The sequence below is a fragment of the Astyanax mexicanus genome, chromosome 8 (assembly GCF_023375975.1).
Source record: "Astyanax mexicanus isolate ESR-SI-001 chromosome 8, AstMex3_surface, whole genome shotgun sequence".
Classification (NCBI taxonomy): domain Eukaryota; kingdom Metazoa; phylum Chordata; class Actinopteri; order Characiformes; family Acestrorhamphidae; genus Astyanax; species Astyanax mexicanus.
The window spans coordinates 8,179,361-8,194,395 of record NC_064415.1 but is presented as its reverse complement, the minus strand read 5'-3'; the positions used below and the strand labels follow the sequence as shown (position 1 = coordinate 8,194,395).

General features: G+C 41.5%; 1 protein-coding gene across 1 annotated transcript in view; it reads left to right on the top strand.

The window, feature by feature from the left end:
• Positions 1 to 15,035, top strand: part of adcy1b (adenylate cyclase 1b) — a 173,205-nt gene that overhangs the window by 59,185 nt on the left and 98,985 nt on the right. The window contains exon 4 of the mRNA XM_049482059.1: positions 2,273 to 2,384. Within this exon, the coding sequence (XP_049338016.1) occupies positions 2,273 to 2,384 (112 nt within the window). The remainder of the gene's footprint in view (positions 1 to 2,272; positions 2,385 to 15,035) is intronic.

Below are 15,035 nucleotides of genomic sequence, written 5' to 3'. Positions count from 1 at the left end.
AAATAACGAAAACTGAAAGTGAAAAAAATTATTTATTTATAAGCGCTGTTTTCACTCCCGCAGTTGTACAGCGGGGGGTGTTGTGCCGATTCTGTCCACGAAGCGGGAGTCGGATTCAGCAGGGACTTGGATTCGGCACAACAGCGGCAGCGCGGCGGCACCTCGTGGTCCGCGGTGTTAGTTGTAAGCGCCCGCGCTAGCCGCAAAATACGACAGAAAACACTGAGAAACTGCAGAATTATGTATGGGATTAGAATATGAGCACGAGGAGATAAAAGAGAAACAGGAGATACAGTGTGTGAGAACCTTTACCTGTGAGTAGCTCATACACCAGAACACGCAAATCTCTCTCTCTTTCTCTCTCTCTCACACGTGAACTCCTCCGCTTGTCCGCGTTTGACTTGCAGCATTGTGTGTAGCTGTTCCTAAAAATCATTTTAATTAAAAAATAGTTCTATGCTTCTGTGTTACAGTGTTAGTTAACATAGTTATGATCATATTTCGCTCGTTCAAGCAGCCCGGAAACAGACAGTTTATGGGCTCGGGCTCATAATGCCAGTTTAGGGTTCGGGTTGGGTTGGGTCGGGCTCGGGCAGAACGTGCACGGGGTCGGATTTTTTGGGCCCGATCTAACCTCTAATATATATTCAGTGCTCTGTGGTTTTGGGTGCAGGTGCCCTACCTGGCACAGGTACCGCCTCACTTTATTCTCTCAGAGAGCCGACAGTGCACTAATCTGCTTTGTGTTTTATTTGTGTGTGTGTATAAGTGTGTGTGTTCTGGCTGGTGATGTAATTTCGTTTGAGGAGGAATTGCAATATGCTGAGCTCTGCCAGTGTGTGTGTGTGTGTGTGTGTGCACAGGCTGTGGGCAGGGTTAGAGACGATGCCCTCACAGTGAACTGATGTGAGTTAGCCCTGATGAAGAGTGGGAGAACGTGCTGTTTATCAGGGAGGCTGTAGCGTACGCCGCCTGGGGACGCGGTTAATTCTGCTGCCGTATGACTGGAGTGGGCGAGGAGGAGTCATGTGATTAACCCAGTCTTCCCAAATGACCCCAAAAAACCTCCCTCGTCTGCTGACACCAGTCCATCACGCTCGGCTGGGGCTGCAGCGGTATGATGAACACCTCAGAAGATATCACAGTTTTAGGGCGGGGTTTCATCACTGTTTTGTCCCAATCATTCATATTCCCAAGCACTTCGTACTGGTGGAAGTTAGAGACCTTGCGCTTCTCCAGCAGACAGCTCATCACCTGATTATTGAACACAACTGTTACACCTCCGATATATATTTATAAGAGCCTCTTCCTCGGCTGGTAATCACGTTCATCCCTGGGGACAAAATAATCTGAATTAGTAACTACGCTTCATAGAGAACATGATCAAAATTCCACTATTTAGTAATTCCATCTAACAGTAAAACCTGTTAAACTGTGCGACCGCCTGATGTGCTAGCACACCGGCGGAGGTTAGTTTAGCGCGCTGGCCGTGTGTAAGGCTAGTAAACCTGGCTAAAGTTTTAGCTTCCCCGGTGATTTGGCTAACTTGCTAAGCTAACGGTGGATTCAGCCGGTCAGGTCTTACTTTAAATAAAGTGCAGGTGAAAACAACACTAGAAAACTACTTAAAACAGTCTTAACTATACTAGTTTGATACACAGGCAGCAGTGAGTGCATTTTTACAAAAACTCCCCGCAATGCAACTCCTCTGCTCCAGCTTACCCCAGCCAGAGGGCGGTGCTCGCGAGGATGTTCTCGCGAGATGAAAGACATTAAAGCTGGGTAAAATGGGCTAATTCTAATGATTTAGATCATTCAAATTAAGATCGTTTTAAATCGAAGAATCAGTTTTTTAAACACACCCTTAATTATTACCCAGAAGCTGGTTTCCCTATGCCCTTTGATATGAAGGGAAGTCTGTGAGGGATATAAATTCCACCATTATTGAATTGATGTCGGGTTGCCTTTATGTTCCTGAAGTAATGTTCTGTTCTCAGGCCCGGCTCCCCTGCAAAATGAATCAATCGAAAATGTACCCAGTTCTGTACTTCTGCTGCCACAAATACTGCAGAGAAAACTGTAGCCTGAAAGACAAGCACTGCTTTACTCCTGGTGCAAAAATTCAAGCAGTTTAGCTTGAGAATTTGATGGCTTGTGATCATCCATCTTCCTCTTGATTATATTCTGTAGGTTTTCAATTTGGGAAAATCAAAGAAACTCATCGTTTTTAACCCTTTAACACTTTTGCACTTCTCTCTCTTTCTCTCTGTAGCATCCTGTTTGCGGATATCGTGGGATTCACCAGTCTGGCGTCGCAGTGCACGGCGCAGGAGTTGGTGAAGCTGCTGAACGAACTCTTCGGAAAGTTCGACGAGCTGGCCACGGTGAGTCATTCCCGCTCACACCTCGCTCTGATTGGCCGGCTGCTGTTACCACAGTAACTTAACACCTCCGGGAGCGGTGGTGACGGTGGGGTAGCACCGGGAGTGGGAGGGAATTCTGCACGTCTCTGCTCTGTGGTGAAAAGCTGAGGTTGTGAGGTTGTGAGGTGTCGGTGCGAGGCCGGCTGGCTGTTTGAAGGAGGATCTTATTAAACTGTTAGAACACCTCGGCTGACCCTACAGCCCGGCGAGGAGCTCGGGAGGAGATGTTCCAACTCTATTAAAGCTTGTATTTTGGCAGCTGAATGGAGTCGGGCTGAACACTGTGGTCTGATTGCAGTTCTGCTGATTGTGGTTGGGTGAGGTGAGGGAAGGTGAAGGTAGAGTTAAGCTCAGTCTTGTAGTGTTGGGTAGAAACGGGTAGAAACATTGGAATTCGTGAGGGTGTGAGAAAAATAGCAATACTTTGAGTATCATGATCATGATTATGATTTATGATATGATTCTCAAAAGAAACATGATTTATTGATTTATAATGAACTCTTTGAATCTGATGGGTTCTAGGCTACATGCTGGTATTTTTTCTCCACATTATTCAATGAATATCAACCAAAGTTTGGACACACCTTCTCTTATTCAATGCGTTTTCTTTATTTTTATGACTATTTACATTGTAGATTCTCACTGAAGATCAAAACTATGAATGAACACGTGTGGAGTTTTATATACTTAACAAAAAAGGTGAAATAACTAAAAACATGTTTTATATTCTAGTTTCTTCAAAATAGCCACCCTTTGCTCTGATTACTGCTTTGCACACTCTTGGCATCATTCTCTCAACAAGCTTCTCAAAGAGGTGGCCACCTGAAATGAAACATTTTCCAACAGTCTCAAAGGAAGGAGTTCCCAGAGGTGTTTATTAGCACTTGTTGCCCCTTTGCCTTCTTCACTCTGTGCTCCAGCTCACCCCAAACCATCTGGATTGGGTTCAGGTCCGGTGACTGTGGAGGACAGATCATTTTTTGTTAAGTACATAAAACTCCACATGTGTTCATTCATAGTTTTGATGCTTCAGTGAGAATCTACAATGTAAATAGTCATGAATATAATAAAGAAAACGCATTGAAAAAGAGAAGGTGTGTCCAAACTTTTGGCCTGTACTGTATACAATATGTTTGAAATAGCTGATGGTGGTCTGGAAATGAGGTGTATTGAGGTAAATTTCTGGTACATTGCTATCTTGGCAGTGGAAAACACAGGTGCTCCGCTGACTGAATACAATCTAGACAAACACAGTCAACAGTCAAATGCAGTCAAAGCACATACTCCAAGCCAATCTTTTACATTAGCAAGAAACATAATACAATATAAAATATCATTACTGATCGCATACTCTGACAGTGTAAATGAACAGGTCAGTTTCCTCTGCTGAGAAGCGCAGAAGCGCTGCACCATTAAAATAGCAATCCGCCAAAGTCAGAGCACACCTGGCTCTTTATTAAAACATTCTGTTCATAGAAATACAGAAACAAAATTCTTGGTCATATTTAAGTGTCATATAATGTCCTAAAAATTGTGTTTCTTGCGAAATATCGAATAGTAACCCCTGTGTTGCTCAGCTTTATCTAACAAAGCACTTGTTAATGAAATGACTAGCCAGATCAGGTGAGTTGGGAGCTGAATAAACACTAAAATGTGCAGAATGGCTGGAGGTTCTCCAGATCCAGTGTTAAGAAACTCTGTTCTGTTGGATCTCAAGTACCACATGACTTCTTTAAGGGTAAATCTACACTGTTTGTATCTGTTTTGTACCTTTTCCTACTTTTGTGTAACAGAAAAGATGTCTTAAATTATTAATTACATCATTTACTGTAAATAAGGTTCAAATTATGATAACTCAACAACAATTTACTAACTATTATAAACAGAAAACAGGTCAGAACTGGTTATGTGGACGCTAAAACATTTTATTGAAGTATTTTAATAATTAAGTAACTGAAACAGAGCTGTAGAAGCAAATAAAACACTTTTAAAAGGAGCACGAAGGTATCCTACTAGTGCATCTCAGAAAAATGTAATATTATTGAAAAGCTACTTTATTTCAGTAATTCAGTTTAAAATATGAAACTCATTTATTATATAGATGTATTAAACACAGAGTGACCTATTATAAACATTTATTTCTTTTATTGTTGATGATTATGGCTTGCAGCCAATGAAAACCCAAAAGTTTCCGCAATCAGTCAAGACTAAAATCAGTGCAGTGTTTTTCCACAAAATCTTACAGCAGATGCGGATTTCATTTTCCAGCAGGACTTGGCACACTGCCCACACTGCCAAAAGTACCAATTGGTCTTAAATAATATTCTAATTTTCTGAAACACTGATTTTTTTTTTGTTTTTTGATTGTCTGTAAGCCATAATCAACAACAATAAAATAAATAATTGCTTAAAATAGATCACTCTGTGTTTAATACATCTTTAGAATATATATATGAGTTTCACATTTTGAACTGAATTACTGAAATAAAGTAACATTTTAATGAATATGTACTGTTTCTATAAATGCAATCATGACCATAATCCAAATAATCACTTATACCTAATCACAGTTCTTTCTGCATTAGGATTAATGAATTAACTGAATAATAAATCTTGGATTTTGGAGAGTCAGTCTATTGTTTTTATGAATGTAGATGGGAATTCTCATCAGTTCTGCATTAGATTGAGGGCAGTTGGTCAGAACTGTCTGAGATCGGTGTGGTTTCTCTGTGGGAAGGAGAAACTGAGGGTCATCAGTACATCATATCAGTGAGATCCATGAGTGCAGCTTGTTGAACAGATATGAATTGTGATGTAATTGCCTTCTAAATCTGCATGAAATGAGACGTGCCGGTAATTAGACGACACATAGACTGTGTATAGCTAGACAGAGCATCGTCTCTCAAAAGTGAAGCCACCACCGGTCGGGCGCCCCCTGCTGTTCGGTTGCAGAAAGCTGTGTAACTCCACCCATCCCCATAGGATTCAATAGACCACTGAAGTCGTGCGTCATTCTGTAGTCCTCGTACAGCATCTGTGTTTAAGCGTTTTTTTTCCTATGAGAAAAACGAATAGGATTTTTAAAACCCCCCCTCTGTCACATTCTGTGGTAAATAAATCTGTTCAGACCCCTGTACGTTTTATTCTGTGTACATTTTACTCCTGAACATCACTGGATCCTCTGAATTATGAGGTCGTAATGAGAAAAATGCTAACTTTAAGCTAATGCTACAGCACTGGAGTGAACTGACCTCCCAACGCAGCTGCACAGATCAGCAGGGGACTGTTTTATGTGCAACACCAGAGAACTCCAGCCATAACTATACAGCGTATTAAACACAGCTGATCCAACTAATAAACTAACTGCCCTTACTGAGGAGAGCTGAGAGTGATACAGCATAAAATCACTAAAACAGGTCAGTGATACTCCAGAACCAGCTTTAACACCTTTTAACATTTACCCTCTTTATTATGCAGTGAAATAAATGGATGTTTCTGGTTGGTTGTCGCCTCAGTGAGGGCAGGTAGTTAGTTGATTAGTTGATTAGTTAGTTGTTAGTTAATTATTTAGATCAGGTGTTGTAATTAGTATAAACCAATGAGCGTAATTAAATACTAAACCTGCAGGGAAGTGCTGATCCTGAACTGAGAGCCGCTTTCTTTCTCTTATTATCTGCCTTTTAAAGCTCTAACACAGACTACACTGCTCAACATCACACTGCTCAACATCACACTGCTCAACATCACACTGCTCAACATTACACTGCTCAACATCACGCTGCTCAACATCACACTGCTCAACATCACACTGCTCAACATCACACTGCTCAACATCACAATGCTCAACATTGCACTGCTCAACATCACACTGCTCAACATCACACTGCTCAACATTACACTGCTCAACATCACACTGCTCAACACCACACTGCTCAACATCACACTGCTCAACATCACACTGCTCAACATCACACTGCTCAACATTACACTGCTCAACATCACACTGCTCAACATCACACTGCTCAACATCACGCTGCTCAACATCACACTGCTCAACATCACACTGCTCAACATCACACTGCTCAACATCACACTGCTCAACATCACGCTGCTCAACATCACGCTGCTCAACATCACGCTGCTCAACATCACACTGCTCAACATCACACTGCTCAACATCACACTGCTCAACATTACACTGGTCAACATCACACTGCTCAACATCACACTGCTCAACATTACACTGGTCAACATCACACTGCTCAACATCACACTGCTCAACATTACACTGCTCAACATCACACTGCTCAACATTACACTGCTCAACATCACACTGCTCAACATTACACTGGTCAACATCACACTGGTCAACATTACACTGCTCAACATCACGCTGCTCAACACTACACTGCTCAACATCACACTGCTCAACATCACACTGCTCAACACTACACTGCTCAACATCACACTGCTCAACATCACACTGCTCAACATCACACTGCTCAACATTACACTGCTCAACATCACACTGCTCAACATTACACTGCTCAACATCACACTGCTCAACATTACACTGGTCAACATCACACTGCTCAACATTACACTGCTCAACATCACACTGCTCAACATCACACTGCTCAACATTACACTGCTCAACATCACGCTGCTCAACATCACACTGCTCAACATCACGCTGCTCAACATTACATAGCTCAACATTACACTGCTCAACATCACACTGCTCAACACCACACTGCTCAACATTACACTGCTCAACACTACACTGCTCAACATCACACTGCTCAACATCACGCTGCTCAACATCACACTGCTCAACATCACACTGCTCAACATCACACTGCTCAACATTACACTGCTCAACATCACGCTGCTCAACACTACACTGCTCAACATCACACTGCTCAACATTACACTGCTCAACATCACACTGCTCAACATCACGCTGCTCAACATCACGCTGCTCAACACTACACTGCTCAACATCACACTGCTCAACATTACACTGCTCAACATCACACTGCTCAACATCACGCTGCTCAACATCACGCTGCTCAACACTACACTGCTCAACATCACACTGCTCAACATTACACTGCTCAACATCACACTGCTCAACATCACGCTGCTCAACATCACGCTGCTCAACACTACACTGCTCAACATCACACTGCTCAACATTACACTGCTCAACATCACACTGCTCAACATCACGCTGCTCAACATCACGCTGCTCAACATTACACTGCTCAACATCACGCTGCTCAACATCACACTGCTCAACATCACACTGCTCAACATCACACTGCTCAACATCACACTGCTCAACATTACACTGCTCAACATCACGCTGCTCAACATTTCACTGCTCAACATCACACTGCTCAACATCACACTGCTCAACATCACACTGCTCAACATCACACTGCTCAACATTACACTGCTCAACATCACACTGCTCAACACCACACTGCTCAACATCACACTGCTCAACATTACACTGCTCAACACTACACTGCTCAACATCACACTGCTGAACATCACACTGCTCAACATCACACTGCTCAACATCACACTGCTCAACGTTACTGAAAGAGTTTTCACCTGTTTAAAAGCTTTAATGATCCTCTGTGAAGAAGCATAATAATTCAAAAATGCTTTCTGGAGTTCACTGGTGTTGTGCAGAATCCAGTCCGGGGTCATTTCCAGCCGCTGTGCTGTGACGTCAGTTAAGCATTAGCTTAACATAAAGTTAGCATTTTTCTAATTACTCCCCTTAAATGATCTCGTAATTCAGAGGATCCAGTGATATTTAGGAGGTAAATGTACACAGAATAAAACGTACAGGTTTCTGAACATATTTATTTACCACAGAATGTGAAAGAGGCCAGTTTTTGAAAAGCAAATTCTAATTCCCCATTTACTTGGACCGCTTAGACCCGGAACCCCAAATATGGGCATAAACAACATGGCGCCGACTACAAAATGACAATAAGACTTCAGTGGTCTATGGCAAATATTTTTTTTTCCAATATACTGTAATTCTACCTCGTTTATTTAAATGCAATAGCTAGTGTAACCTCTGCTTATATTGTCAAATTTTTATATCCCCACAGAATTCGTTTTTTAAAACGTTATTCAGCTCTATTCAAAAAAGGTGTGGTTATTGGTGTGTAAAAGGGCTGGGTTACACCTAGCCGGGGTGGGACCAATGACTGTATGGGTGGGACCATAGACTGTGTATAGCTCTGTGGAGGCAGCCACAGTCTTTCTCTCTCCTCTGGTCTCTACTGCGCAGACTCGGGTATCAGGATCGCCAACATGGCGGAAGATTTAGCTTCATTTTCATTGAATGAATGGGAACGGCGACACGACGTCCATCTTTTTTTAACAGTCTCTGAGACGACCTATCAGGAAGACAGTGCAGATCAGGCCGGCTCCCCCAGTGCCCTCTTCTGCAGTGCCCGTTCTTACAGTACCAAACGCAGTGCCGTTTAGCCCTGGAGGCCCTGAGCTGTAATAATTACCCTGAACAGTCCTGCGTGATCAATCATCTCACGCTAGTTTCTTATTGGTTTTGTTATGAGATCCTGATTTCTGTACAGTGGAGGTCATTTCTCTCCGTCGCCCGGAGGAGATGGTGTTCCTCATTTACCTCATTCCCACTGTGGAGACGATTGCTGATGATTATGGCTTACAGCCAATGAAAACCCAAAATCAGTATCTCGTCTAAGAAATTAGAATATTATATATTGTAAGACCAATTGGTAATTTTTTGGCAGTGTGGGCAGTGTGCCAAGTCCTGCTGGAAAATGAAATCTGCATCTCTATAAAAGTTGTCAGCAGCAGAGGGAAGCATGAAGTGCTGCAAGATTTTGTGGGAAAACAAAACTGCACTGACTTTAGACTTGATAATAAAACACAGTGGATCAACACCAGCAGATGACAGACATGTCTCTCCACACTGAAAAAAATGATGCGTACATTTCTGCATTTGCTTTTTTAAGTACATTTAATTTCAGATAAATTTAAGTAACTTCAACTCGGGTTCAAGACTTAAATGTTACACAGAGTAAATAAGTGAACTGAACTTCAGTCAATCCTTTCTTTTAGTAAACTTTACTTCATTTATTTTTACTGAATCAAACCTTTCTTTTAGTAAACTTTACATCATTTATTTTTACTGAATCAATCCTTTCTTTTAGTAAACTTTACTTCATTTATTTTTACTGAATCAATCCTTTCTTTTAGTAAACTTTACTTCATTTATTTTTACTGAATCAATCCTTTCTTTTAGTAAACTTTACTTCATTTCTGCATACAATATTACCTAATTACAATTACTTCATTTATACAATATTATTCAAATAATTGATGATACATAATATATTACAATTACTTAAATTTAAATATGTTTAGTTAAAACACACATATTACACTGTCTCAACACATGGATGGCATGTAATACATTATTTTACTAGTATATTAAAAAAATGTATTACCTGCCATCCATGTGTTGAGACAGTGAGACAAAATAAATATTTAAGATTATGTAAATATTTGAACGTGTGTTTTAACTAAAATTATATATAGTAATATTGTATAAATAAAGTAATTGTAATTAGGTATGTATATTGTATGCAGAAATTTAGTAAAGTTTACTAAAAGAAAGGATTGACTGAAGTTCAGTTCACTTATTTACTCTATGTAACATTTAAGTCTTGAAACCGAGTTGAAGTTACTTACATTTATCTGAAATTAAATCTACTAAAAAAAAGCAAATGCAGAAAGTTGCGAAACTTTTTTTAGTTTTTTTTTTTTATTTTTTTCAGTGCAAACCATCACTGATTATCAGTAAATTTTTCATTTCATTTGTGAATCAAGGGATCAGAGTCTGGAGGAAGAGTGGAGAGACACACAGTCCAAACTGCTCGAGGTCTAGTGTGAAGTTTCCACCAATCAGTGATGGTTTGGAGATGCAGGATTTCCTTTTCTAGCAGGACTTGGCACACTGCCCACACTGCCAAAAGTACAAAATGGTCTTAGATAATATTCTAATTTTTCTGGGACACTGATTTTTTGGGTTTTCATTGACTGTGAACCATAATCATAATCAACAATAAAAGAAATGAGCGCTTAAAATAGATCACTCTGTGTGTTTAATACATCTATATAATACTGTATATGAGTTTTACATTACAACTGAATTACTGAAGAAAAGTAACTTTTCAATGATATTCAATTTTCTTTTTTTTTTAGATGCACTAGTACACACACACTCGAGTTCACAATCTTATCTGAATGTAATCTGTGCACCATTACTTACCATCCACATGTGCTGGTGAAATCCTTTAATCCACAGGATTAGACCCGAGTGTTTTTTTTCTTTCTTTTCAGGCTGGAAACACTCACTCTTTCTCAGAAACACACTCTAGAGATACACTTGACATTGAGACGCCGGCTGATTTACATACAGTGTGTAGTGTGTCTTTATGGTCCCATGATACCATTACTTGTAGTAACATTACTATAATACAGTGATAACAGCTGATAATAATGAATTTACTGTAGTCCTGAATCAGAATTCATCACTACACACCTCCAAACTTCATGTGGCTTCAGATTAGATCATCACTACACACCTCCAAACTTCATGTAGCTTCAGAGTTCATCACTACACACCTCCAAACTTCATGTAGCTTCAGATTAGATCATCACTACACACCTCCAAACTTCATGTAGCTTCAGATTAGATCATCACTACACACCTCCAAACTTCATGTAGCTTCAGATTAGTTCATCACTACACACCTCCAAACCTCATGTAGCTTCAGAGGTCATCACTACACACCTCCAAACTTCATGTAGCTTCAGATTAGATCATCACTACACACCTCCAAACTTCATGTAGCTTCAGATTAGATCATCACTACACACCTCCAAACTTCATGTAGCTTCAGATTAGATCATCACTACACACCTCCAAACTTCATGTAGCTTCAGAGTTCATCACTACACACCTCCAAACTTCATGTAGCTTCAGATTAGATCATCACTACACACCTCCAAACTTCATGTAGCTTCAGATTAGATCATCACTACACACCTCCAAACTTCATGTAGCTTCAGATTAGTTCATCACTACACACCTCCAAACCTCATGTAGCTTCAGAGGTCATCACTACACACCTCCAAACTTCATGTAGCTTCAGATTAGATCATCACTACACACCTCAACACTTCATGAAGCTTCAGAGTTGAACTAAACTGACCTGGCAGTACCTGCAGGTTGGGGTTTTATCAGGGTAAAGTGAGGCTGAACACATGCTCTTATATTTATTCTCTATCTGTTGTGACCTCTCTCCAGCGTGCAGCGTCAGGGGTTGAGCAGCGACGCCACATTAATGGAATTGTTTTTGTACTGTGAGTGCAGCAAAGCACTGGATTACACCTACTTTACCTACTGGAGTAACAGCCATACAGATAATACAATTAATCTGGCACCAGTCCAGGCCAGGGTGATGACTAGCCCAGTTCAGGATGCTGTAATCTCATCCACAGGTAGCTTACTATCAGGTTGCTCAGTTGGATTTGCTTGTGGTGAAGGAGGGAGCAGTAGGGAAAATTAAAATAATAAAAGAATAAACATTTCTTACATTTATTTTTATGGTTGGCCGGTTGGTCGGTAGATTGGTCAGTCAGTAGGTAGGTTGGTAGGTAGGTCTGTCGATAGGTAGGTAGTTCGGTTGGTCAGTAGGCAGGTAGGTCTGTCGATAGGTAGGTTGGTTGGTTGGTCGGTCAATATGTAGGTAGTTCGGTCAGCTGGTAGGTAGGTAGGTCTGTCAATAGGTAGGCTGGTTGATCGGTAGGTTGGTTGGTCGGTAGGTAGGTAGGTAGTTAGATAGGTAGGTTGGTCGGTCGGTAGGTAGGTAGGTTGGTTGGTCGGTAGGTTGGTTGGTTGGTCGGTAGGTAGGTAGGTATGTTGGTATGTTAGTCAGTCAATAGGTTGGTAGTTCGGTCAGCCGGTAGGTAGGTAGGTCTGTCAATAGGTAGGTTGGTTGGTCGGTAGTTCGGTTGATATGTAGGTAGTTTGGTTAGTCGTAGGTAGGTAGGTCTGTCGATAGGTAGGTTGGTCATTAGGTAGATCGGTCGGTCAGTAGGTAGCTTGGTTGGTTGGTCAGTCGGTAGATATGTAGGTAGTTTGGTTAGTCGTAGGTAGGCAGGTCTGTCGATGGGAAGGTTGGTCAGTAGGTACATCGGTCGGTCAGTAGGTAGGTTGATTGGATGGTCGGTTGGTCGATATGTAGATAAATCAGTCATTCAGTAGGTAGGTAGATCTGTCCATAGGTAGGTTGGTCAGTAGGTAGATCGGTCGGTCAGTAGGTAGCTTGGTTGGTCGGTCAATCGGTCGCTATGTAGGTAGTTCAGTCAGTCAGTAGGTAGGTAGGTCTGTCGATAGGTAGGTTGGTCGGTCGGTAGATTGGTTGGTCGGTAGGTAGGTAGTTAGATAGGTAGGTCTGTCAGTAGATAGTTCAGTCCATCGGTAAGTAGATAGGTACGTAGGTAGGTTGGTCAGTCGGTCTGTAGGAAGGTTGATTGGCAGGTCTGTAAGTAGGTCAGCTGGTCGGTTGGTAATTTGTTTGTTTGGTCAGTTGATCGGTCGATAGGTAGGTAGGTTGGTCAATCTGTTGTTCTTTCGTTTGGGCGTTCAGTCTGTAGGTAGGTCAGTCAAGCGGTTGATCAGTCGGTCGATAAGTAGGTTGGTCGGTAGGTAGGTCGGTTGGGCGGTCGGTTGGTCGTTCTGTCAGTCGATAGGTAGGTAGGTCGGTCAGTCGGTCGGCTGGTCGGCCTGTTGGTCGGTCAGTTGTTCGGTAGATTGCCCTTGGACTTTTTTTTATTTGGTTGCGTAATTTTGACTTCCCAATATTTGATAATAAAATGCTCAATTTAAATGAGGTTGACGATGCCACTGAGTGGTCCCGCAGGCTAAGCATTGACACTATAATAATGATGACCAGCTGCCGGAGCCCTGAGAGAGCACAGTTGTCCTTGCTCTCTCTGGGAGGGTAGACGATGCTCTTTTCCCTCATCACTCCTAGGGTGATGTCAATCAGCACAAGGCTGCGTCTGTGAGCTGATGTATCAGAACTGAGTCACTGCACTTTCCTCCAAGTGCGCTGTGATGTTATGCAATGCTAACTGACCTAGAAAAATGGGAAGAAATATTGATGTTGCGGCTTCTGTGTAAGTGCTGGGTGGGCCTCTGTTCCAGGGAACTCTGAAGACCTGAATTATACGCTTTGTTAAGTCGGAGTGGCTCGGAGGGGAACTGGTTGGCCGGGTATGGATGACAGGGCCGTTCTGGGCTCTTTTCCCAGGCTTGAGGCTCAGTGGCCAGTCACACTGGGCCTGCCCACAGAGCTCACACATGGCTGAGAGGAGGGTGGGAAAGTGTGTGGGCAAGCTTTGTGTGTCTGTGTGTGTAAGTATGTGTGTGTGTAAGTATGTGTGTGTGTGTGTGTCCACTGTGTGCTGTGTGAGATTGAAGCAGCCTCAGGCCACCTGGCTGCCGGGGACAGGCTGGAGGAAGCCGGCCAGGAACACGCGGTCATAATCACATCTCCACCAGCCAAGTGAAGCCCACTCTCATTCACACACACACACACACACACACACACACACACACACACACACATACATACACACAGCCCTCAGCTTTCTTCTTTTCTTCTTCTCTTTCTCTTGTATAGTTGTTTTCTCTTGTTTTCTCTCTCTGTCGGTCTCCAGTGATTTTATGGGCGTTTAATAAGCGGAAGAAAAGAAGAAAGTTAAAGTGAATCTGCTGGCAGCAGTTTGGAGGATTGTCTTAAATAGTGTTAAAGTGGCTTCGAGTTTTACACAGTGGAGAAACAGCATATCCATATGCAAATAAAACTGAATAAACGATACTTTAATGAATAAACAGACAGTTTTTCTGCTTTTTTTTATTTTATTTTAACCTGTCAGACTAACTCTAATTCTTCTCTTCTATTCTGCTGAAACTGAGACCTACAGTAGCCCAATCATGTTAAGCTATAGGCTAAAGCTGCTTCCATGTGGGTCAGCCAGACGTCTTCCTATAGCAGTTTACTCCAGAGTCTTTATTTGAAGGTGTAGGAAACAGTACGCACCGCTGTCAGGCTTCATCTGTAATTTCTCTAAAGAAAAGAAAGACTTCTACTTTTAGTAGTTACAGAGAAAGTGCTGCAGTAGAGAGTGCAGTAACACCATCTGTTCCAGCACTGCTTTACAGACAAAGACTTTGAAAATGGACTTTTTTTTTTATCTATTTCTAAAGCTTAGGTTATTACCATAGCTACTTTTTTTTTAGCTGTGAGCTGTTAAGCAATGAATCGTTTGCTAAAAATCACATCCTCTATTTAAACATTTTTTTTTAAATCTCTAATTTTAAACATTTAAACTCTATTTAAAAAAAAAATGTAATTTCTAAAAAAAAAAAACATTTTCTTTGAAAGTTAAACGAGGGCTGGATGTTAATCTACACAGATTTCTCTCCTAAAAACTGTTTATTTGGGCGAGTAAAGTTCTTCTGTT